Source organism: Lithobates pipiens, unplaced genomic scaffold, assembly GCF_037356315.1.
Source record: "Lithobates pipiens isolate NorthernLeopardFrog02 unplaced genomic scaffold, aLitPip1_a1.2 Scaffold_3, whole genome shotgun sequence".
NCBI lineage: Eukaryota > Metazoa > Chordata > Amphibia > Anura > Ranidae > Lithobates > Lithobates pipiens.
The window spans coordinates 9,698,571-9,722,131 of record NW_027507790.1 but is presented as its reverse complement, the minus strand read 5'-3'; the positions used below and the strand labels follow the sequence as shown (position 1 = coordinate 9,722,131).

The window sequence follows — 23,561 nt, the reverse complement described above, 5'->3', positions numbered from 1 at the left end:
TAAAACAGGATCTATGAATGGTGGGTAGATGATTGAAAGTTTAACCACCCCCCCCCATTCACCTCCAACCTGTACTACCGACTTCTATGATTGGAGGAACTAGTGGGGTGGGCATAGCCTCAGGCACTCTTGATGAGTGCCTGTCGAAGCTCTGTTGGTGCCATTAACCCCTGGCACACTGAAAGATTGCGCTTCAGGGGGATTTTGAGGAGAATTTCCACTAAAGGAGACAACAGCAACAAAAGCAACACATGGCATTGATCATAAGTAACATCCCTTGTACAGGATACAGAGTATAATGGGTTCAAAAAGCATTAAAGCTCAGTTCACACTTGTATGATGCGGGAACCCTGCGAATCCACTGCGGGTTCCTGTGTCGCACCCGACTTGCACAGCAGTTCACACTGTCATATGCGAACTGCCGTGAGTGTCAATACATTGTTAATGACACACCCATTACAGCTCGCATATCGCACTACGAACTGATAGCTTGGACATGAATCGTGTGAACACCCATGCGATCCGATTCTGGTGCAGACCAAAAAAGGGTCCTGTGCGAGTTTGGCCTGAATATGATACAATATCAACCATACTATCTGTATGGCTGAAATCACATCACACAGATATCGCATGCGATTGGCAGAGTGCACTGGTGTGAACTGACACTGAGTATAAAAAAGGGGGATGGAGGACACTTGGGCCCCTTTCACATGTGTTCCTCTGTTGTATGGCATCCGCTTGCTCAGCGGGGGATCGCTCCGATGATCCCTGCTGAGCAGGCAGATGACAGGTCTATCTCCACACATCATGCAGAGCAGAGACAGACACAGTCCCACTCTCCTCTATGGGGAAATCAGATGAAAGCAGACCGCCAGGCCATTTCACCCAATCTGCCAGACGGATAGAAAATAGGACCATCTGTTTGGGTTTTGCAGACAGGATCGGATAGCGGCAGATGTCAGTGGACATGTCACCGCTGACATCCGCTGCTCTATACGGGTGAATGGAGGGTCCGATCAAGTCCGCCAAAAAAACAAAACTGAAAGGCAGATCTGATTGGACAGCCGTGTGAAAGGGCCCATATTGGAGTACTTTTGTCTCTGCAATTTCCGAGCGTTGCGGAAGTGTCTGTAAAGGTGGACCTTTATCTGGGGCTAGATATTCTTGGAAGAGGATTCAGATACCTGGATTATACAGGTATCTGCATTATACAGGTATCTGCACCCCCCTTCCCCTGAAAGGTGCCAATTGTGGCACCGCAGGGGGGGGGGGAATCCGATGAGCGGAAATTCCACTTTAGGGTGGAACTCCGCTTTAATAACAAGTCTGTGCAGTCTTTGTAAAAGCTGAAAGTCAACCAGCTCCAGTGTGTGATTAAAAAGAGTCCCTTGTTTCTTAAGTTGAAATCAATATTTTTTGCTAGAAAATTACTTTAACCCCCAAACATTATATATATTTTAGCAGAAAATTTCAATTGCTGCAATATTTTATGTCATACTGTATTTGCCCAGCGGTCTTTCAAATGCAATTTTTTGGGAAAAAATACACTGAATAAAAAAAAAACAAAAAAAAACGAAACGGTAAAGTTAACCCAATTTTTTTGTTTTAATGTGAAAGTTGATGTTACGCCACGAAAATCGCGATCTATCTTCTAAGCAAAAAAATGATTCTCATTTTAGCCAGAATCGTGCAGCTCTACTACTTTATATTTTGTCTAGCCCCCATTTTGGGTGAACTAGATGGCTACTGGTTGGACTTTTATCTACGCATGTTAGGTATTATGCTGTGCTCACTTTTTATTGTTTCTGATAATATGCACCAAGGTTCTGGCTGCTGTAATGTTTTATATGTTATTTCTTGATATTTTGCACAAATGTGGACTCTTCTCAATGGTTTTCATACATCATGTATTTGAAACGTGTAATACTTGTAATTCTCTGCCTATAGACTCCTGAGATGTAAATCCAGCCCTGGCTAATGGCAAAACAAGACAGGATTAGGACACGAGGACACAAATCAGTCTTTGGCTAGGTTTCCACTAGTGCGACTTTTCATGCGACTTAGGACTGAAAAGTCGCATGACAGGTCGTCCCCCATGATTTGCAATGAGTACCGTTCATATCTGTGTGACTTCAAGATGCAGCGACTTCAAAGTAGTCCCTGCACTACTTTGGTCCCACTTTGATGCAATTTAAGGTCCATAGACCTCAAGATTAGACAGGTATTGCTTCAAGTTGTGGCAAAAAATTGCAAAAAAATTGCAATATAAAATCGTGGCAAAATTGCGCGATTTTGGGGACGCAATAGTGGAAATATAGCCTTCATTGCAATCTGTGTCCCCGTTAGGACATTCACCCTCTCTATTAGTCATGTTTACCATTATCTTCAGAAGTGAAAGTAAAGGAAAATCCCACATTTAAAAAAAAACAAAAAAAGATTCCCGGGACAACAGTAAGTTGATGTGGATTCAAAGCAGTCATTTTTGGAGGACGTGAAAGAGGCACTAAAACAACATTTTGTAAGGGTCTTTTTTTTAATGAAAGACTTTTATAGATACATTGAGATTGATTTACTAAAATCAAATCTACTGTGTACTACAAGTGCAGTCGCTTTAGATCTGAAGGGAAGCTCTGCTGACTCAACCAATCATGTGCAAACAAAAATGTTTTTTTTTTGTTTTCCTTGCACGTGATTGAGCATTCTTTTCAAAGTGAAGCTTTATCTCACTTAAGCGCTGTAGCAAGTGTATCCCATGATTCCCAATGAGTACCGTTCATATCTGGGTGACTTCAAAATAGTCCTTGCACTACTTTGGTCTGACTTTGATGCGACTTGAGGTACATAAACCTCAAGATTACACAGGCATTGCTTAAAGTCGTGGCAAAATTGCGAGACTTTCAGGTCACACAAGAGTGAAAGGGGCCTAACACGTTTTAAACTGTGAAAGTGCAATCATATTTCATACGGTTTGTGCTATTACTTTGAGCATAGAGAATTTGTGTTAGAGGTTTTGGTACTTATTGCATATATGTGAAAATCATTGAATCAGTGTAACAGTCTTTTATTAGAATGGTCACAAAATTTGTCTATTTTGATTAATATCTGATCAATAGCGTTCACTGAACACATTAGGGCAAAGTCCAGGTATATTTCTTGACCTAGATTTGTCACAAATGGCAACATTCACCACGTTTATAAGGCTCTGTTCACGCCTAGGCATTTTTAGGTGTTTTTCTGCTTTAAGCCTCAGCTCTAAAAATGCCCAACAAGACGAATCCTATTAATTTGAATGGCCCCTGTTCACATCTGAGTGCTCTGTCTGAAGCAAAACGCCCATTGCTCAAAAAAGTGCTTCTTTTTTGGCAGATTACAGGCATTTTACTGCGTTTACATTGGTAACCTTTTAACTTTAAAAATGTCTGTACAAAAACGCCGCAAAGCTCTGCAATAAACACCCGAAAAAAGCTGAAAAAAATCCCCCGGAAAACACCTGTAAAATAGCAACGCCTAGATACGAAACAGAGCCTGAAGCACAGTGTTATTTTATCAGTAAACATAGGGCCAGCACTGTCCATAGTGCAGATCTTGTTTATCTGGGATCAGTGCTTAAAGGATTTTCTTCTTTAAAAAAAAAAAAAAAGTCCCCCTGATATCTGATGCTACAATACTAGCATACCAGGGAAGTAGTCTATTATCTTCAAGGTATAGGTGAAATTAGTGTGCCGCCCCTTGCTTGATACCATCATGCAGGCTCTTTAGTACTGGTAGTGATTTTAAAACACCCCACCCTCCCTAAAAAAAAAAAAAAAAAAAAAAAAAATATAAATGTTGACAGGCCCTGGGCACTTTAGGATCAGTAGCGGATGTTGATATGGTGGGAAATTTACAACCCCCCAAGGGCAAGTAGATGGCCACAACACTCATTTACATGTTTGTGCAAGCAAGTGAGGAGTTAAAAAAAATAAAAGTTCAAAAATAAGTCATGTTTTTTTTCTAAATTTTACTAAAAGAAATAGAGCAGTGTTCAGTTAGTCGCTTGCTGGATCCTTATTCGTCTGAATAAGGATTCCGAAGGGGAGAAATGGAGCGGTTTGGTATTAAAATATGATGAATCACATAATAGTATCAACCAGGGAAGTTTTAAAGTTGAACTCCAGAATGAAGCGTACATTTTAAACATGCTTCAATCAAGATCCTTCTCTACATTTCTGTTAGAGCTGGTCTCTATAATTGCAGCTATCCAGCATGCTCTATCCTCAGCTTGGCTTTTAAGTGCCACAACCAGACCCTTCAGGACTCGACATTACAGGGGAAGCCCGAAAGTGACCCTCTGCCACTTGCTTCCACGCAAGGTGATTTCTAGACCACACTTTCCAAGTGCAGAGCAGTTGGCATTGTCTCTGCCCTAGCCCAGTCTGACATCTCACTTTGTGAGTAGGCCAATCGGTCTGAACACAGGAAACTACGTCATATGTTTGAGTTGCTGGGCACCTTGGAAAACCCCACTTAACACAAAGTCGTGCAGCATAGTGGAATAAAGCTGAGGGGAATTCGTGCTGGTGTCATCTGCTGGGTGGATTGTTACATGCACGCTGACGCTCTGTATTCTTTCCCACTGCAGAATTCCACATGGTTGTTTGCAATGCAGGAACAGATCTGTGGTCCATCTTTGCTGCCCGTGTACAGTGACTCTGGTCTCTTAGGACTCTGATATTCACATATAAGCTATAGCTTTCCTCCCAGCCCCCTCCTCAGTTCATTACTTTCAACATTTCTGTGTCACCACACAGAATAGTGGATCTCCAAGTATCTCTCCTGAGCCTTCTGGATCAGGGTGTCTTGGTTCCTGTGGCAGAGTGGTTTTAGGGGGTTTCATCTAACCTCTTCAAGGTACAAAAACTGCTTTGCTGTGAGTCTCTGCGCTTTTGGTTCATGGCCCTGTCATTAAACCTTTCTTCTGCATCTTTGACATGCTGACTAGCTCTGCTGCACTCTCAGAGCAACCCCATTGTGGGACACTTACCCTCCTGTGGAGGGAACTGAAGGGTCAGGTTTTGTCTGATGATTTGGCTGTCCAGATATTAAAGTGTTTCAGATGGATTCTGAGGTTTTTTAAATCATTTACGTAATTAGGTTTGGTCATTGGGTCTAGTTCTAGTTTCTAATGCTCAGTTTCACTCCAGACCCTTACAACACAACATTCTGTTGTGGGAACTATTCTCTTGCACTGAGAACCAGGTTGTCTCTGTCTTGATAACTCTGCAATCCAGGTCTGAAGTCGGAAGTTTTTTTGTCCCATCTTGTGGAAGATTCTCATGACAGATGATAGCCTGTTGGACTGGGGAAGAGTCCTTGGCACCCTGTTGGTGCAATTAACTTTTTTACATTGATGGAATCTTATCTCCTGAATAAACATTGTGGAGCTTCGGATGATTTTGCTGTCCCTACAACACTGGATTTTCTTACTGGAGGGTCATGCAATCTTGATTCAGTTGGACAATGCTACAGCAGTGGGATATAGAAACCAGAACCCTCATCTTGTCAAGAGGAATAAAGTGGATCCTGTTCTGGGCAGAAGTGCAGGTTCCAGTCTTGTCTACAAAATCTGGACCTGGGGGCATGGTCCCCACACCTGGAAGTGTACCAGTACCTATGTCACAGGTGGGGGATATCAAACGTTGACCTAACAAACTAGATAGGACTCCAAATACAGAGATTCTCTAGCAGAAGCAGTGGATGCTCTTGGGGCTACGTGAGATCAGAATGTTTTGGTCTATGCCTTTCCTCTCTTGATATTTATTTTGTGTCTGCTTTGGATAGAGATGCAGAGCATTCAGGTGACTCGCAAAACTCCTGGCAGATGCTCTCTGGGCTCATCTGGATCTTCTGTCCCAAGGTCTGATTTTACTATCCTACTTCCCGGTTACTGGCTTTATCAGTATGACTGTTGTATGACTGTTGAAGCCCAGGTTCTAAGTGACTGGGCCAACTGTGAATTGGTTATTCAAATGAGGTTAATTATTATTTATTATTTATTTTGGCATGGGGTTTCCCTTAAAACCTCCTGAACCTTTCTGAATTTTCTTTTGGCAACATATCTTTTGTTTACATTTCAGCTCTCAGCAGGGAAGCCCGCTGACAACTGATGACTCATTAGTGGTTAAGGACGCCACAGCCGGTGTTCTGTCGAAGTGCCCCCCATCGAGTAGTGCTTGGTATGTACTGCGCATGCGCTGTATGGCACAGCAATCGGAGTGCATTCGGCGCAGTACAAATCCCATATCAAATCAAATCAAAACAGCTGATTTGCCGATCAGCTGGGCTGACGTAACCAGGGTGCATGCGCACATCGTAGGAGGTATCTCTTGATGGGAGATACCATTTCACGGCCACAATTTTAATCCTATACAAACAGCGGGGTAGACCGTAGTTCTTGGATTGTGCATTGCTGCTGCTGGAGGGCGGCTAGTGGCTGTGTTGAAGAGCTGGTTTTGTCTGTGTTGCATACCAGCCTTTAACACAGGCAAAACCAGACCATCAGCACATTGTGAGGTACAAAGTGAGAACTGCGGTCTCCCCCCCACTGTTTGTATAGGTTTCAGTTGTGGCCGTGAAATGGTATCTCCCAATGAGAGATACCTCCTACCACGTGCACTTGCGCCCTGGTCACGTCACTCCAGCTGATCGGCAAATCAGCTGAAGTGCGGCTCCGTCCTGCGCAGGCACGGGCACTATTTGATGGGGGGGGGGGGGAGCACTTCTTGGCAGAACACCGGCTTCCCAGCCCCCTGTTTAACAACCAAGCTATTCTTCACACAGAATTTGTATCGGACGATCGCTTGGAGACCGATCCATCTTCAAATTATTTGGAAAATTTGGAATTCATCAGAAACAAATAATTGAAAGAAATTTCAATGAATTTAAACTAAATTCTTTACTATTTTATTCAGAGATTCGGATACATCCAAATCTCAGAATAACCCAAAATTTATACAAATTGACATTGACTGAAACTAATTGCACACTTCTGCTTCTCACAAGGACTTTCATTGTTCTTAGAAGGCATACTTCATATAGTGTGAATCTCAGGACTCCTATCCTGGGGGTTCACCATGGGATGAATCCTCTCCTACAGCTGGGTCTAGACCAGCATTTGGCTCTCGGCTCTCTTTAGGGTCAGATCTATGCTCTTGCTCTCCTGTTGCAGAGACCATTGGCTACTTGCTTCTTGATTAACCACTTCCAAACCGGGTCAATTCTGGGATTCCTCTTCTACATGTAAAAATCTAATTTTTTTTGTTAGAAAATTACTCAGACCCCCCAAACATTTATATAGAATATATTTTTTATCAGAAACCCTAGGGAATAAAATGGCAATTATTGCAATTTGTTATGTCGCACGATATTTGCACAGAATTTTTCAAATGCATTTTTTTTGGGAAAAATATAATTTAATAAAAAAAAAAAAACACAGTATTTACCCCACTTTTTTTGTATAAGGTATTACCCTGAGTAAATAGATACCTAACATGTCACACTTTAACCACTTAATGCCTGGAAGGATTTACCCCCTTAATGACCTGGCCATTTTTTTGCAATATGTCACTGCAACGCTTTAACTGACAATCGTGGTCATGCAACGTTGTACACAAACAAAATGTATGTCCTTTTTTTCCCCACAAATAAAGCTTTCTTTTTTTTTTGCGCTACAAACAAAAAAGAGTTAAAATTTTGGGAAAAAAACAATATTTTTTACTTTTTGCTATTATAAATATCCAAAAAAAACAAAACAAATTTCTTCATCAGTTTAGGCCAATATGTATTCTTCTACATATTTTTGTTAAAAAAAAAAAATTGCAATAAGCGTATATTGATTAGTTTGCTTCTAAGTTATAGCGTCTACAAAATAAGCAATATATTTATGGCATTTTTATTATAATTTTTTTTTCTACTAGTAATGGCGGTGATCAGCGATTTTTAGCGGGATTGCTGCGGACAGATCGGACACTTTTTTCACTTTTTTGGGACCATTAACATTTATACAGCAAATAATAGCCACTAATTACTGTATAAATGTGACTGACAGAAGAGCCCAGGAAGGCACCAGAGGGCGGTGGGGGCGGGGGATGCCCCCCCTGGCTGCCTGTAAACTTCATCCAGTGGCTGAATAGCCACTAGGATGGCTTTTACATTACAGAGAACCTAAGGCTGAAAAAGATATCAGAATGATGCCTGTAGCTGCAGGCATCATTCGGATATTGCCACTTCAACCTAAGGATGTCCTTAGGTGGGAAGTAGTTAAGATCTTTGTTTAGGGTGCCATCCATGTGGCTTCCGTGTTCTTCTCATGTGACTCCAAGGGACATTATTCTGGTTCTTTTGAGACTTTGAACCCATCAGATTTGGAAGGCTGTCATCTAGTTTTCTGATCACATGTTCTCTAAGTTCTACCAGGTGCATCTTCAGGCCTCATCTGATGCAATCTGTGCTGTTGCCCACCCCTTAGTTGGACTGCACTGGGACATCCCAAAGGTTTAATACTTCTTGTGTCCCTTAATGGACAATTAGATTTTTATACTTACTGTAACAAGCTTTTCTTGAAATCCATGGGTAGACACAGGTCTCACCCATCTGTGTTTATGATCATGCTCACGGTACTGCTATGTTCATTAATTGAAAATCTGGTTGTTTCAATTATTAATAGTTAACAGTTTATATGCGTGAGTAAAAACTAGTAGTGAGTACTGGCCGATAGTGTTTTGATTTGCAGGACCCTTTAGATTTTCAGGAGAAGTTTCGGGTATTCCCTTCTTCCTACTCCAAGATGTAGTGCTTGGATTGAAAAGAAGGAAAGCTTGTCCTGAAAATGTAATTGGTAATACCCATAAAAAAAAAAAAAAAAGTATTTTTTTGTTGCAACTACACTAATACAGCTCCAACCACCTTTGAGTAGAAATAAGAGGAACAGAATGGACTCTGAACATTTATCCCTTTCAGCAAAACAGAAATGCACTCCTTTATCAAGGTATACTTCATTCAAGCGTACGAAGCTCAAGACTTTTGATTGCGTACACCAGGCAATGCTAAAGTGTTTCCTTTTGTCACCAGCAACCTGGTGTTGTGGGAATACCATCGTAATTCTGATTTTATCTCAAGCATATGCAGTGTTGCTCATCTAAGTATTTTTGAATGCGCTAACTTTGTATACCTTGGAAAATCCCTACTGCATATACCTGTACAGTATGCACATTAACACCTTTTATCTATAGAGTAACACATGTTCTATTTTGTTATCACTAATAGAGATGGACGAACTTCCGGCGGGACGTAACGCGAACCGCGGCCAAAAGTTTGCGAACCGCAAAGTTCGCGGTGGGCCCAATTGACTTCAATGGCAGGCGAACTTTAAAAACCTACAGGTCATATTTTCAGCCACAAAATACTTACTAGCTGTGCACACATAGTCCCACCACATGGCCACTGACATAACACATGTATGAAATGAATCTGGGATCGACAACTACAAGCATTCTTTTTTTATATGTGAAATTATGACAATTCAGGACTCAGGGGCGCATGAAGGCAATGGAGGAGAGGAAAGGTCAGGGTAGGCTATGAAGAGGGTGCAGGAGATGATCACCAGCACAGTGATATAGAGCACTGACACCAGCACCTTGATATAGAGCACTGACATCAGAACCGTGATATAGAGCACTGACACCAGCACCGTGATAGAGTGCACTGACACCAGCACCGTGATAGAGTGCACTGACACCAGCACCGTGATAGAGTGCACTGACACCAGCACCGTGATAGAGTGCACTGACACCAGCACCGTGATAGAGTGCACTGACACCAGCGCCGTGATAGAGTGCACGGACACCAGCGCCGTGATAGAGTGCACTGACACCAGCGCCGTGATAGAGTGCACTGACACCAGCGCCGTGATAGAGTGCACTGACACCAGCGCCGTGATAGAGTGCACTGACACCAGCGCCGTGATAGAGTGCACTGACACCAGCGCCGTGATATAGAGCACTGACTCCAGCGCCTTGATATAGAGCACTGACACCAGCGCCTTGATATAGAGCACTGACACCAGCACCGTGATATAGAGCACTGACACCAGCACCGTGATATAGAGCACTGACACAAGCACCGTGATATAGAGCACTGACACCAGCACCGAGATAGAGAGCACTGATAGCAGCACTGATACCAGCAACTCGCTGCTGGGCCCCAAAAATATGACACCGCTCAACCTCTTCAAACAGGAGGGTACGGGCATATAGTACGGTGTGCTTTTTTTGTACAAGGAAGTGAGCCAAATGTAGAAAAAAGGTCTGTGTGCTCAATTAAATAAATTTTTTATAGAGATATACATGGTCTACTGGTCACGTGTTGAATTCCTCTGAGATCCATGCCTCATTAATTTTTATAAATGTGAGGTAGTCAACACTGTCGTGAGCTAGGCGAGTGCGCTTATTGGTCACAATCCACCCTGCTGCGCTGAACGTCCTTTCGGACAGGACACTGGATGAGGGGCAAGCCAACAGTTCCATTGCAAATTGGGCAAGCTCTGGCCAGAGGTCAAGCCTGCCCACCCAGTAGTCCAGGGGTTCATCACTCCTCAGAGCGTCCGCATCAGGCGTTAACCCGATGTAGTCGGACACCTGTCAGTCTAGGCGTTCCCTGATGCTGGATCAAGATGAGACCTGTCGATGGGTCGGCTGAAAGAATGACCTTATATCAGAAGTCCCCAACACATCTTTAAACCACCCTCTTCTTGCAGGCGCTATTGGATTGGTACCCGCAACTCTCTGGGAGTGGGATTTCCGAGAATGCAGCATTTCTCGAAGCAAGGCCTGGAAGTGCTCCATTCTGACAGCCCTCTGTGACGGTGGTAACATTTTTTGTTTGTACCGGGGGTCTAAGTATGTTGCCACCCAGTACTGGTCCTTGACCCTTATGCTTTTTATACGGGGTCCCTGTTAAAACACTGGAGCATGAAGGCCCCCATTTGCACTAAACTGGAAGCGGTGTGGTGGCCTGGCTCCTGCGCATCATCCAGGATAATGTCGTCGTCCTCGTTCTCCTCTCCCCATCCACGCACAACAACAGGGATCCCAGAAAGGTTTAAAGCATGCTCTTCTTGCTCCTCCTCATCCGCCCCGGCACCATCCTCCTCTGACTTCTCTTCAGACTCCTGTTGTTGACTTGTCTCAGATAGAATAGCCCCCCCTGGTAATTCATCCAGCATTGCGACTTCCTCATCTTCCCGCTCCTGCTCCTCCATGGCTTGATCAATGACATGACGCAATGTACGCTCCATAAAGAAGGCATAAGGTACCATGTCACTGATGGCGCCATGGCTGCGACGGACCAGTTTGGTGATCTCATCAAATGGCCGCAGAAGTCTGCATGCATCGTGCATGAGCAGCCACTGGCGCGGTGAAAAAAAACCCAGCTCCCCAGAACCTGTTCTGCCGCAGAGTTCGTAGGTAGACGTTAACTGCACGTTTCTGCTGGAGCAGCCTATCAAGCATATAGAAGGTTGAGTTCCATCACGTCGGGCAATCGCAAAGACGTCTGACCGGCAGATTGTGTCGCCGCTGAATGTCATCAAGGCGAGCCATGGCTGTGTAAGATCTTCTGAAATGGGCCGAGATTTTCCTTGCCTGCCGCAAGATGTCCTGGACCCCAGGGTATTTGACAACGAATCGCTGCACAACCAAGTTTAAGACGCGTGCCATGCATGGCACGTGCGTCATTTTGCTCTGTTTCAATGCGCTAAGCAGATTGGTACTGTTGTCAGACACCACTTTACCAACTGTCAAATTGAGAGGTGTTAGCCACTGATCTGCCTGTGAACGCAAAGCTGAAAGGAGTGCAGGGCCAGTGTGGCTCTTGGCCCCCAGGCACAACAGACGCAGCACAGCATGGCAACATCTCACCTGGCATGTCGAATAGGTTCTGGGGAGCTTGGGCGGCGCAGCGGAAGAGTCGCTAGCAGCAGAAAAGGAGGAGTCAGCCGAGGAGGAGAGGGAGGAGGATGGAGTAAGAGGCGGAGAAGAGCCAGACCTGCATGCAATCCATGGCGGTAAAACCAAATCTACACGGGTGCCACGGGTTACATGCTTGACGGCCGTCAGAAGGTTCACCCAGTGGGCAGTAAAGTGATATACCTTCCCTTCCCGTGTTTGCTAGACCACGTGTCTGTGGTCAGATGTATCTTGGCACCGACACTGTGTGCCAGAGATACATTCACTTACCGCTGAACATGGCCATATAGCTCTGGAATGCCCTTCTGTGAGAAATACTTCCTTCCTGGGACCTTCCATTGTGGTGTTCCAATGGCCACAAATTTTTGAAAGGCCTCCGAGTCCACCAGTTTATATGGCAGTAGTTGGCGGGCTATCAGTTCTGACAAGCCAGCCATCAACCGTTGGGCAAGAGGGTTATCCGGCATCATCATTTTTTTACGCTCGAACATTTGGCCCACGGAAGCCTGCCTTTTTGCAGAAAAACATGAGCTTGGCATGATGGAAGGTGGAGTGGAGGACAATTGTGAGGAGAGAGGAGAAGGAGAAGTAGAAGACGAGGCTGGACGGTGAGAGCCTGGAGTGTGGCTTTGTGTGTTCCGTTGCTCCCACTGGGCTTGGTGATTGCAGCTCATGTGCCTTCTTAAGGCGGTCGTCCCTGGGTGAGTGTTGGGTTTACCGCGACTTATGTGTTGACTGCAAAGTTTGCAGATGGCAACACTATTGTCAGCAGCGGACACGTTAAAAAAAGCCCACACTGCTGGCGTCCTGGGAGCACCAGATGTGACCGTACATGGTCGATGCCTCGCTCCTGATACATTAGCAGTCTGCTTTGTCCCTCCTGTGCAATCTAAGTTCTTCCTGCTTCTCCTCCCTATCTGCTGGTCCATATCTCCCTTTGAACTCCCCTCCTCTTCCTCTCTTGTGGGCACCCACGTGACATCACTAGACATGTCATCATCAACGTCACCTTCCCCACCGCTATAATTAGAGATCTCGGAGTAGGCAGCAACAGCGGGGACCAACCTCCTCCTTGGGCTGATCTGGGTACTGTCGTCAGACTGCTGAGTGGCGGTTGGTGCTACCTCCTCTTCCTGATCCAATGCCAAGAGTGTCTGCACATCAGAAATGTCTTGATATGGATCGGAAAATAATTCCTATGACTCAAGCGAAGGTCTATGGTGGTGGTGGTAGTGTCTTTGGGGGTGCACATAGAGAGTGAAGAAGAGGGTGCAGATCGAGAGGATGAGGAGGGTGCAGAAGAGTAAGGCTGAGTGAGCCACTTAACCAAGTCTGGTGGGTCGTTTGACTTAATCGCACGCACCTTCTGCAATTTGCCACTTTGGCTCAAGCCTGTTGCTCCTGCCCTACCCCTACCACCCCTGCAGAAGGGCCTGCCTCTTCCTCTGCCTGTCATTTTTTAAATGACCCTGTGACAAAAGTCACTAGAGAAGTGCAGTATGTATGTGGAAGAAGGTATATAACACCCCGCTTCAATCTGCCGTTTTTGGGGGCCACTGGTCTATCACACCCGTTATAATACTTTTTTTTTATTGCGTTTGTCACTCTTTGTAGTACCGCTGCAGAACCGCTCAGCAGTCACAATGCTGCACAGTGGAAATGCACTATACTATGCTTTCTATATGTGCAAGTATTTTATACGTTACGTGTATTACACACCTATATACTTCACACCAAATAGTACACCTTTACCAGTCCTTAAAAGGACCTTTTGTGGACCTAGTAACTAGTGATTTGCAGACTGTCCCTCAGCCCCTACACCAGTGATGGCGAACCTTGGCACCCCAGATGTTTTGGAACTACATTTCCCATGATGCTCATGCACTCTGCATTATAGTGGAGCATCATGGGAAATGTAGTTCCAAAACATCTGGGGTGCCAAGGTTCGCCATCACTGCCCTACACTGATAAAGGACTGCTGCAGAATAGGGCAGTAATCTGCAGCACAGTCCTGCACCAGCACCCTATATATTGTACACCTATACCAGTCCTTACAAGGACCTTTGTGGACCTAGTAGCTAGTGATTTGCAGATTGTCCCTCAGTCCCTACACTGATAAAGGACTGCTGCAGAATAGGGCAGTAATCTGCAGCACAGTCCTGCACCAGCACCTTATATATTGTACACCTATACCAGTCCTTACAAGGACCTTTGTGGACCTAGTAGCTAGTTATTTGCAGACTGTCCCTCAGTCCCTACACTGATAAAAGACAGCTGCAGAATCGGGCAACAGTCAAGTATAATATTCTTTCTATATTTGGAAGAAAGTGTATTATATGTGTACAACCCTATATACTGTACACCTATACCAGTCCTTAAAAGGACCTTTGTGGACCTAATAGTAATAGCTAGTGATTAAACTGACTGTCCCTGCTGCACATAGCGTCCTGTCCCTCCCTACGCTGACAAAAGACAGGCTGCTGCAATCACCAGCACAGCAGTGCACTGAACCCTATATACTGTACTACACCTATACCAGTCCTTAAAAGAACTTTTGTGGACCTAATAGCTAGCGATTTGTGTCACTACAGTCTCTCCCTGCTGCACACAGCGTCCTGTCCCTACACTGACATAAGACAGAATGTAAAATGGCCGCCAGATCAGATCTATTTATAAGGTAGGGGGAATGTCCAATTGTCCATGTGCTGAAATGTCTCAATTGGCTGTCCTGTACCCCATGATGGATGTGTCATCATGGGTCAAAGTTCTTTCACACTGTAAACACATATGTCCACCGGGCGAACAGCGGCAATAGTCCGCCGATCAGCCGAATCACGAACACGTAAAATTTGCCGCGAACTGACCGCCAGGCGAACAGTTTGGCCATCCCTAATCACTAATTTAAAACCCTGTTCTATCAATATTGCCAAGGTTATAAAGTAATCTTGACTAGTTGAATAAATTATGCAAGAGAACCTCTCTGCCTATCTTGTTATGTATGTTTTTCTTCATACACTGACTCCAGATGGTGATGGAAAAATTGTTTAAGACGACAAAACAAGCAACAAGATGGTAGACATGTAGGATACACTCAGATTTTTGTCTACTTTGTATGAACATTTATTCAATAGAATGCTTATTTAAACACAGTTTTTAATTCCCCCAGACAGAACCTCCCTGCAGGGAACTTATAACAGAATGATCTGTATGCCAAAACTTTGCATTTTATACATCCAGATGGGTCCTCCCTTTCTTTCCTCACTCACCCACTCTCTCTCTCTCCTTGTCCTCATCAGCACTCATTATTTAATTAGAAATCCTAATTAAAAAAAACAGCTGATGATAGCTGGTGGGAGGCAGAGGAGGTGTAGAGACAGGCAAGGATGTAGATGATCTAACACATTTTGAGAGAACTGGAAAAAAAAAATCCATTTTCATTTTGTATGCGATTAAATAATGTTTACACTTGTGAGTCGCTACTACAGATAGCATGTTATCTCAAGAGCTGGTGATTTTGGTTGGTGGGCTTTGAGGCTTCTAAATTCCTGTTGCCCTTTACTATAAAGTGCTACCTCATTACTTCCTATTAGAGCTGCACGATCGTTAAGATCCAAATTCGCAATCTTTTTCCCTTCCCGATCTTCAAAACAGCATGTCGTGATTCTTTCTAACAAGTACAAAGAGTTCTCACAGCTGGAAAAAAAATAAAAATAAAAAATCCAGGCAGCCTGCCAAGTTTTATCACAACACGTGAATAAGTAGAAACAAAGTATCTTTTCGTTCTTTCATCAAAGGAAAGAACTCTGGCATGTAAATTATTATTATACAAGTTTTATATAGCGCTAACAGTTTGCGCAGCACTTTACAACACGAGGGCAGACATTACAGTTACAGTGCCTTGCGAAAGTATTCGGCCCCCTTGAACTTTTCAACCTTTTGCCACATTTCAGGCTTCAAACATAAAGATATAAAATTTACATTTTTTGTGAAGAATCACCAACAAGTGGGACACAATTGTGAAGTGGAACGAAATCTATTGGATTTTTGAAACTTTTTTAACTAATAAAAAAATGAAAAGTGGGGCATGCAAAATTATTCGGCCCCCTTGCGTTAATACTTTGTAGAGCCACCTTTTGCTGCGATTACAGCTGCAAGTCGCTTGGGGTATGTCTCTATCAGTTTTGCACATCGAGAGACTGAAATTCTTGCCCATTCTTCCTTGCAAAACAGCTCGAGCTCAGTGAGGTTGGATGGAGAGCATTTGTGAACAGCAGTTTTCAGCTCTTTCCACAGATTCTCGATTGGATTCAGGTCTGGACTTTGACTTGGCCATTCTAACACCTGGATACGTTTATTTGTGAACCATTCCTTTGTAGATTTTGCTGTATGTTTGGGATCATTGTCTTGTTGGAAGATAAATCTCCGTCCCAGTTTCAGGTCTTTTGCAGACTCCAACAGGTTTTCATCCAGAATGGTCCTGTATTTGGCTGCATACATCTTCCCCTTAATTTTAACCATCTTCCCTGTCCCTGCTGAAGAAAAGCAGGCCCAAACCATGATGCTATCACCACCATGTTTGACAGTGGGGATGGTGTGTTGAGGGTGATGAGCTGTGTTGCTTTTATGTCAAACATATCGTTTTGCATTTTGGGCAAAAAGTTAGATTTTGCTTTCATCTGACCAGAGCACCTACTTCCACATGTTTGGTGTGTCTCCCAGGTGGCTTGTGGCAAACTTTAGACAAGACTTTTTATGGATATCTTTGAGAAATGTCTTTCTTCTTGCCACTCTTCCATAAAGGCCTGATTTGTGCAGTGTACGACTGATTGTTGTCCTATGGACAGTCCCCCCCCCCCCCCCACTTCAGCTGTAGTTCTCTGCAGTTCATCCAGAGTGATCATGGGCCTCTTGGCTGCATCTCTGATCAGTCTTCTCCTTGTCTGAGCTGAAAGTTTAGAGGGACAGCCAGGTCTTGGTAGATTTGCAGTGGTCTGATACTCCTTCCATTTCAAAATGATCGCTTGCACAGTGCTCCTTGGGATGTTTAAAGCTTGGGAAATCTTTTTGTATCCAAATCCGGCTTTAAACTTCTCCACAACAGTATTGCGGACCTGCCTGGTGTGTTCCTTGGTCTTCATGATGCTCTCTGCGCTTTCAACAGAACCCTGAGACTATCACAGAGCAGGTGCATTTATACAGAGACTTGATTACACACAGGTGGATTCTATTTATCACCATCAGTCATTTACGACAACATTGGGTCATTCAGAGATCCCCGCTGAACTTCTGGGGTGAGTTTGCTGCACTGAAAGTAAAGGGGCCGAATAATTTTGCACGCACCACTTTTCAGTTTTTTATTTGCTAAAAAAGTTTAAATTATCTAATAGATTTCGTTCCACTTCACAATTGTGTCCCACTTGTTGGTGATTCTTCACAAAAAATAAATGTTTTATATCTTTGTTTGAAGCCTGAAATGTGGCAAAAGGTTGAAAAGTTCAAGGGGGCCGAATACTTTCGCAAGGCACTGTACATTACAATTTGGTACAAGAGGAGTCAGAAGGCCCTGCTCGTTAGAGCTTACAATCTAAAAAGGAAGGGTCAATTGATACAAAAGGTAATGGGTGTGGGGGGATGAGCTGATGGAGGAAGTAAAAGGGAGGGAGGGAGGTTAAACCATTTAAAGACGAAGCCTTTTCTGACATTTGTTGCTTACAAGTAAAAATCCTTATTTTATGCTAGAAAATTACTTGGAACACTCAAACATGATATATATGTTTTTGTTTTTTTTTGTTTTGTTTTTTAGCAGAGACCCTAGAAAATAAAATGGTGGTTGTTGTGATAATTTATGTCACACTGTATTTGCGCAGCAGGTGTTCAAACGCAATTTTTTAAAAAAAATATATACTTTAACCACTACAATACAGGGCACTTTCACCCCCTTCCTTCCCAGCCCAATTTTCAGCTTTCAGCGCTCTCGCTCTTTCAATGACAATTGCGTGGTCATGCTACACTGTACCCAAATGAAATTGTTATCATTTTTTTTCGCACAAATAGAGCTTTATTTTGGTGTTATTTATTCACGACTCCGTTTTTTTTTTTTTGCGATATAAGCGCAAAAATAGCGGAAATTTGGAAAAAAAACTATATTTTCTTTTTTCTATTTGAAAAGAAATCCAATAAAATCAAATTTTGTCATAAATTTAAGCCAAAATGTATTCTGCTACATGTTTTTGGTAAAAAAAATTCCGTTAAGTGTATAATAATTGGTTTGTGTGATCACGGACATATGTACGCAAATGATCATGTACATATGTGTGCAGGTGATCACGTACATATGTGTGCAGATAATCATTGGGACATGTGATTTTAGTGGGGCATATGTGGGGGACATGTTTTTATTATTAGGGACATGTGTTTTTATTATTTGGGGACATGTATGTTTTGGGGACATGTGTGTTTTGGGGACATATGTGGGGACTGTGTTTGTACTGTGTGGTGTGTTGTGTGTGTACACTACACTGATGATCAGTGAGTAAAAAGCTGTAAAAAGCAGCCCATACTCACTGATCATCAGCCGGCTGCAGCGATCTGCTCTCTTCTCCTCAGCGGTGACTTCCGTGTGAGGAGAGGAGAGCCGATTGCCTAGCAACCGGCTGTTTGTTTACATCACATGACGGCCGTGATTGGACACGGCCGTCATGTGATCAGGAGGGCCAATCACAGAGCCCTCCTGCCGATCTGAGATGTGCCGTGTCCGGGTGACACGAGCACATCGGGATCGCGCCGCTGCGATCCCGCTGCTCCTGAATGACGTTCCCAAACGTCCTATCAGGAGCAGGCGGCTCCCACCCGGCCGTATATACGCATTGGCCGGGTGGGAAGTGGTTAAATAATTAAAAAAAAAAATGAAACAGTAAAGTTAGCCCATATTTTATTTTATTTTTTGTATAATGGTAAAGATGATGTTACACCGCGAGAATCGTGATCTTTATTCTAAGCAAAAAAGTTGCGATTCTTATTTTAGCCAGCTCTACTTCCTATACATCAAGTATCTGACATACAAAATGGATACATTTTTAACCTATGCAAAACATTTGACAGAAATGCTGTGCTTTCTCAGAGTTTTGGTCACCTACCTGTCCTCAACTCTGTCTTAATGAATTGCAGGCTAGAATTCTATGCATGAATAACAGCTGAAGGATGGATATATGATATATATATATATATATATGTATGTATGTATGTATGTATGTATATATATATATATATATATATATATATATATATGTGTATGTGTGTATATATATATATATATATATATACACACACACACACACACACACACAGTATCTCACACAAGTGAGTACACCCCTCACATTTTTGTAAATATTTTATTACCGTATTTTTCGGACTATAAGGCGCACCAGATTATAAGGCGCACTAGCAACGACCGGCTGATAAAATGGGATATTTCCATATATAAGGCGCACCGGACTATAAGGCGCACCGGATTATAAGGCGCACTAGCAACGACCGGCTGATAAAATGGGATATTTCCATATATAAGGCGCACCGGACTATAAGGCTTGGATTGGGCATTACGGCCATCTTAGTCAGGAGGTGTGCGCATTCATTCGTTCATTTTCTACGGTATACCCGCTGCCCCAAAAATGGCTCCTGTTAAGAGACATGCTTACGAAGCGGATTTCAAACTCATCGCTATCAGTCACGCAGTAGAACAACCTGAGAGAGGTTTACGGTACGTCGGTTTACGGTAAGAGGCCGGGTGGCTTTTTCCACGAATCTCCATCCCTATTGATCTGTGACTCCATGCGCGCCCATCTGACAGATACTGTTAAAGCCCAAGTGAAGAAAACTAATTCGGTGCTTGCCATCATTCCGGGTGCATTAACCAAAGAACTCCAGCGATGTCAACAGGTCATATATAAGGCGCACCGGATTATAAGGCGCACGGTCGATTTTGTGAGAAAATTTAGGCTTTTAAGTGCGCCTTATAGTCCGAAAAATACGGTATATCTTTTCATGTGACAACACTTGAGAAATTACACTTTGCTACAATGTAAAGTATTGAGTGTATAGCTTGTATAACAGTGTAAATTTGCTGTCCCCTCAAAATAACTCAACACATCCATTTATGTCTAAAACGCTGGCAACAAAAGTGAGTACACCCCTAAGTAAAAATGTCCAAATTGGGCCCAAAGTGTCAATATTTTGTATGGCCACCATTCTTTTCCAGTACTGCCTTAACCCTCTTAGGCATGGAGTTCAGCAGAGCTTCACAGGTTGCCACTGTCCTCTTCCACTCCTCCATGATGACATCACAGAGCTGGTGGATGTTAGAGACCTTGCGCATCTCTACCTTCTGTCTTTATGTAGAGCAACAATTCTTTTTTTCAGATCCTCCAGAGAGTTCTTTGCCATGAGGTGCCATGTTGAACTTCCAATGACCAGCATGAGAGAGAGTGATAACACCCAAATAATGGGGTGCAATCCCCCTTCTAGTACATACCAAACTTTGAGCCTGGAGGGGACTGTGTACCTTTTTTTTGTTTACATTTTACAGAGAATCCCCGCTGACAGCAGATGAGTCACAGTTGTGAGGATGCCCGGCGGGTGCTAGCTCCTTAACAACCAGCAACTCTGAGCTGAACGGTCATCACTTTTAGCAGTGAGAGGAATACCACTGCTAAATGTTTCAGTTCCTGCTGCAGCCTGTCTGTGGTAAAATAACATGCAAAAACACACATTTAATATCCCAAAAAAATAACTCCTGCAGTATTTAACATGCATTTTTTTGTGAATTGCATATTCATGAGTTATTTTAACTCAAAAAATCATGCGGTATTTAACTCTAGTGAATTTACCTCATAATCTATTGATGACCATAAACTAAAATGATCAAGTTTAATGTTGGGCTAAGCAGGTTAAGCACAATTCATGTGCTGCGGATGGCAGTAACAATATCCAGCAGTTTCTTAAACTGACATTTGATTGCTTTTTACCCAAAGATCCTTTGTCTGAAACTGTCTGAAGTTTCCCAGGACCAGTTTAGAAGACAAATATCTATGGACACAAAGGGTTGACAGTACTGAGTTTCTGTTGTGCTGATTTGTCTCCATGTAGCAGATAGTTCAGCAATGACTAAATTGAGTTAAAAGTGATAAGAATTGTTAAAAAGTAACTAAGCTGGACAGTATGTAGCAATTGTAACTGAATATTTGAAATGTTTTTTTTCTTTCTTCCTCCCAAAGGTCAGGCACCAGTGACCCATACTGCATAGTCAAGGTGGATAATGAAGTTGTGGCACGGTGAGTTAAAACAAAGATTCTGAAATACATTTGTTTTGGTGAATCAAAATATGTACTTTATCACTGATCTCTCGCTTGAATAAAACAAATTGCATCCTCTCCTGTGTTCAATCAGTGATTTTCATATTTGCATAAGTTATTACATTTGTAGCACAGTTGTGTCTGCCTTTTTATAAATTTTTTAAATCTGTAAAGCACTGATGTATCCCTCAGCATTTTACTGAAAAACTCTTAAAGCCCAGCAGCAGCCAAACCTAAACTTGTGAGTGTTTTTTTTTTTTTGAGTAGAATAGAGTATAAATAGATTTATACCTATGTCAGACCTTTACTACTGCCTGTGACCCCATTTTGTGGTTTTCTCCTTTCTATCAAGAAAAATATCGCTCCACTTCTTCGATGGCAGCTAGCCTGCAACAAAACAAATTGACCCTAACAGTTCACATAAAAAAACAAGAGGTTTGGTTTGCACACATTTTGCAAATATATGCATAAGCTGCAGTAGCCATGTTGCGGTACCCCAGTGCACTGCACTCCCAACTATAATTTTGAGAGTCTCCTGAGTTGAAGCACATATATAATAGTGGATTAATTAAGACCAGGTATGTCTGGAGGGAGTCCATCCCTCCTTAAAAGTATAGGGATGCACTGGACACCCAGCAATAGCTCAATGGCAGCGAAAGTATACAGTGTGTCCCTTCACCAATTAACCAACAGTACAAGGAAATGGAAACCACACTAACCTACAACTGAAACCAACAACAAAGAACAACTGTGCTACAACCAATATAATACCAAAATTAATTAGTACCTAACAATAATATACAGTATCTCACAAAAGTGAGATGTGAGAAAATGAGTACGCCCCTCACATTTTTGTAAATATTTTTTTATTATATCTTTTCATGTGACACCACTGAAGAAATTTCACTTTGCTACAATGTAAAGTAGTGAGTGTACAGCTAGTATAACAGAAATTTGCAGTCCCCTTAAAATAACTCAACACAGCCATTAATGTCTAAACCGCTGGCACCAAAAAAACCCTAAGTAAAAATGTCCAAATTGGGCCCAAAATGTCAATATTTTGTGTGGCCAGCATTATTTCCCAGCACTGCCTTAACCCTCTTGGGCATGGAGTTCACCAGAGCTTCACAGGTTGCCTTTGGAGTCCTCTTCCACTCCTCCATGATGACATCACAGAGCTGGTGCATGTTGGAGACCTTGCCCTCCTCCACCTTCCTTTTGAGGATGCTCAATAGGGTTTAGGTCTGGAGACATGTTGGCCAGTCCATCACCTTAACCCTCAGCTTCTTTAGCAAGGCAGTGGTCGTCTTGGAGGTGTGTTTGGAATGTTGGAATACTGCCCTGTGACCCAGTCTACAGAGGGAGGGGGATCATGCTCTGCTTCAGTATGTCACCGTACATATTGACATTCATGGTTCCCTCAATGAACTGTAGCTCCCCAGTGCTGGCAGCCTTCATGCATTCGTGGCCTTTGTAGCAAGGAGCACATGGAAGGACGACGCATGTAAAAAAAAAAAAAAAAAAAATTCTCAGCTCACTTGGCAGCCTGCAACAAAGGAAACCCTGTCTAACCATTCACATAAAAAAAAGGGGGGGTTTGGTTTGCACACACATAGAGCCACAGAACAAGGTATTTCCCCGTTCTACCTTGTGTCATGACAGAGATCACTGCTCCCTGTCATGGGGAGCATTGATCGCTGTCATGTGAGTTGAAGCCCACCCCCCACAGTAAGAATCACTCCATAGGACACACTTAACGCCTTCATCGCCCCCTAATGGTTAATCCCTTCCCTGCCAATGTCATTTACACAGTAATCAGTGCACTGATCACTGTATGAATGACAGTGGTCCCAAAATAGTGTCAAAAGCGTCTGATGTGTCCGCCATAATGTGGCTGTCCTGATAAAAATTGCAGATTGCATCATTACTAATAAAAAGAATAATAAAAATGCCATAAAACTAGCCCTTATTTTGAAGACGCTATAAGCGTTTTTTTTTTTACCAAAAATATGTAGCAGAATACATATCGGCCTAAACTGAGGAAAAAAAATATATTTTGGGCGATATTTATTATAGCAAGAAGTAAAAAAGATTGTGTGTTTTTTTTTCAAAATTGTTGTGCTTTTTTTGTTTATAGTGCAAAAAATAAAAACCGCAGAGGTGATCAAATACCACCAAAAGAAAGCTCTATTTGTGGGATAAAAAGGAT

General features: G+C 42.9%; 1 protein-coding gene across 1 annotated transcript in view; it reads left to right on the top strand.

Annotated features, from left to right (window-relative positions):
- RASAL1 (RAS protein activator like 1) overlaps window positions 1–23,561 on the top strand; it is a 158,068-nt gene that overhangs the window by 39,918 nt on the left and 94,589 nt on the right. The window contains exon 2 of the mRNA XM_077461250.1: window positions 21,275–21,331. Within this exon, the coding sequence (XP_077317376.1) occupies window positions 21,275–21,331 (57 nt within the window). The remainder of the gene's footprint in view (window positions 1–21,274; window positions 21,332–23,561) is intronic.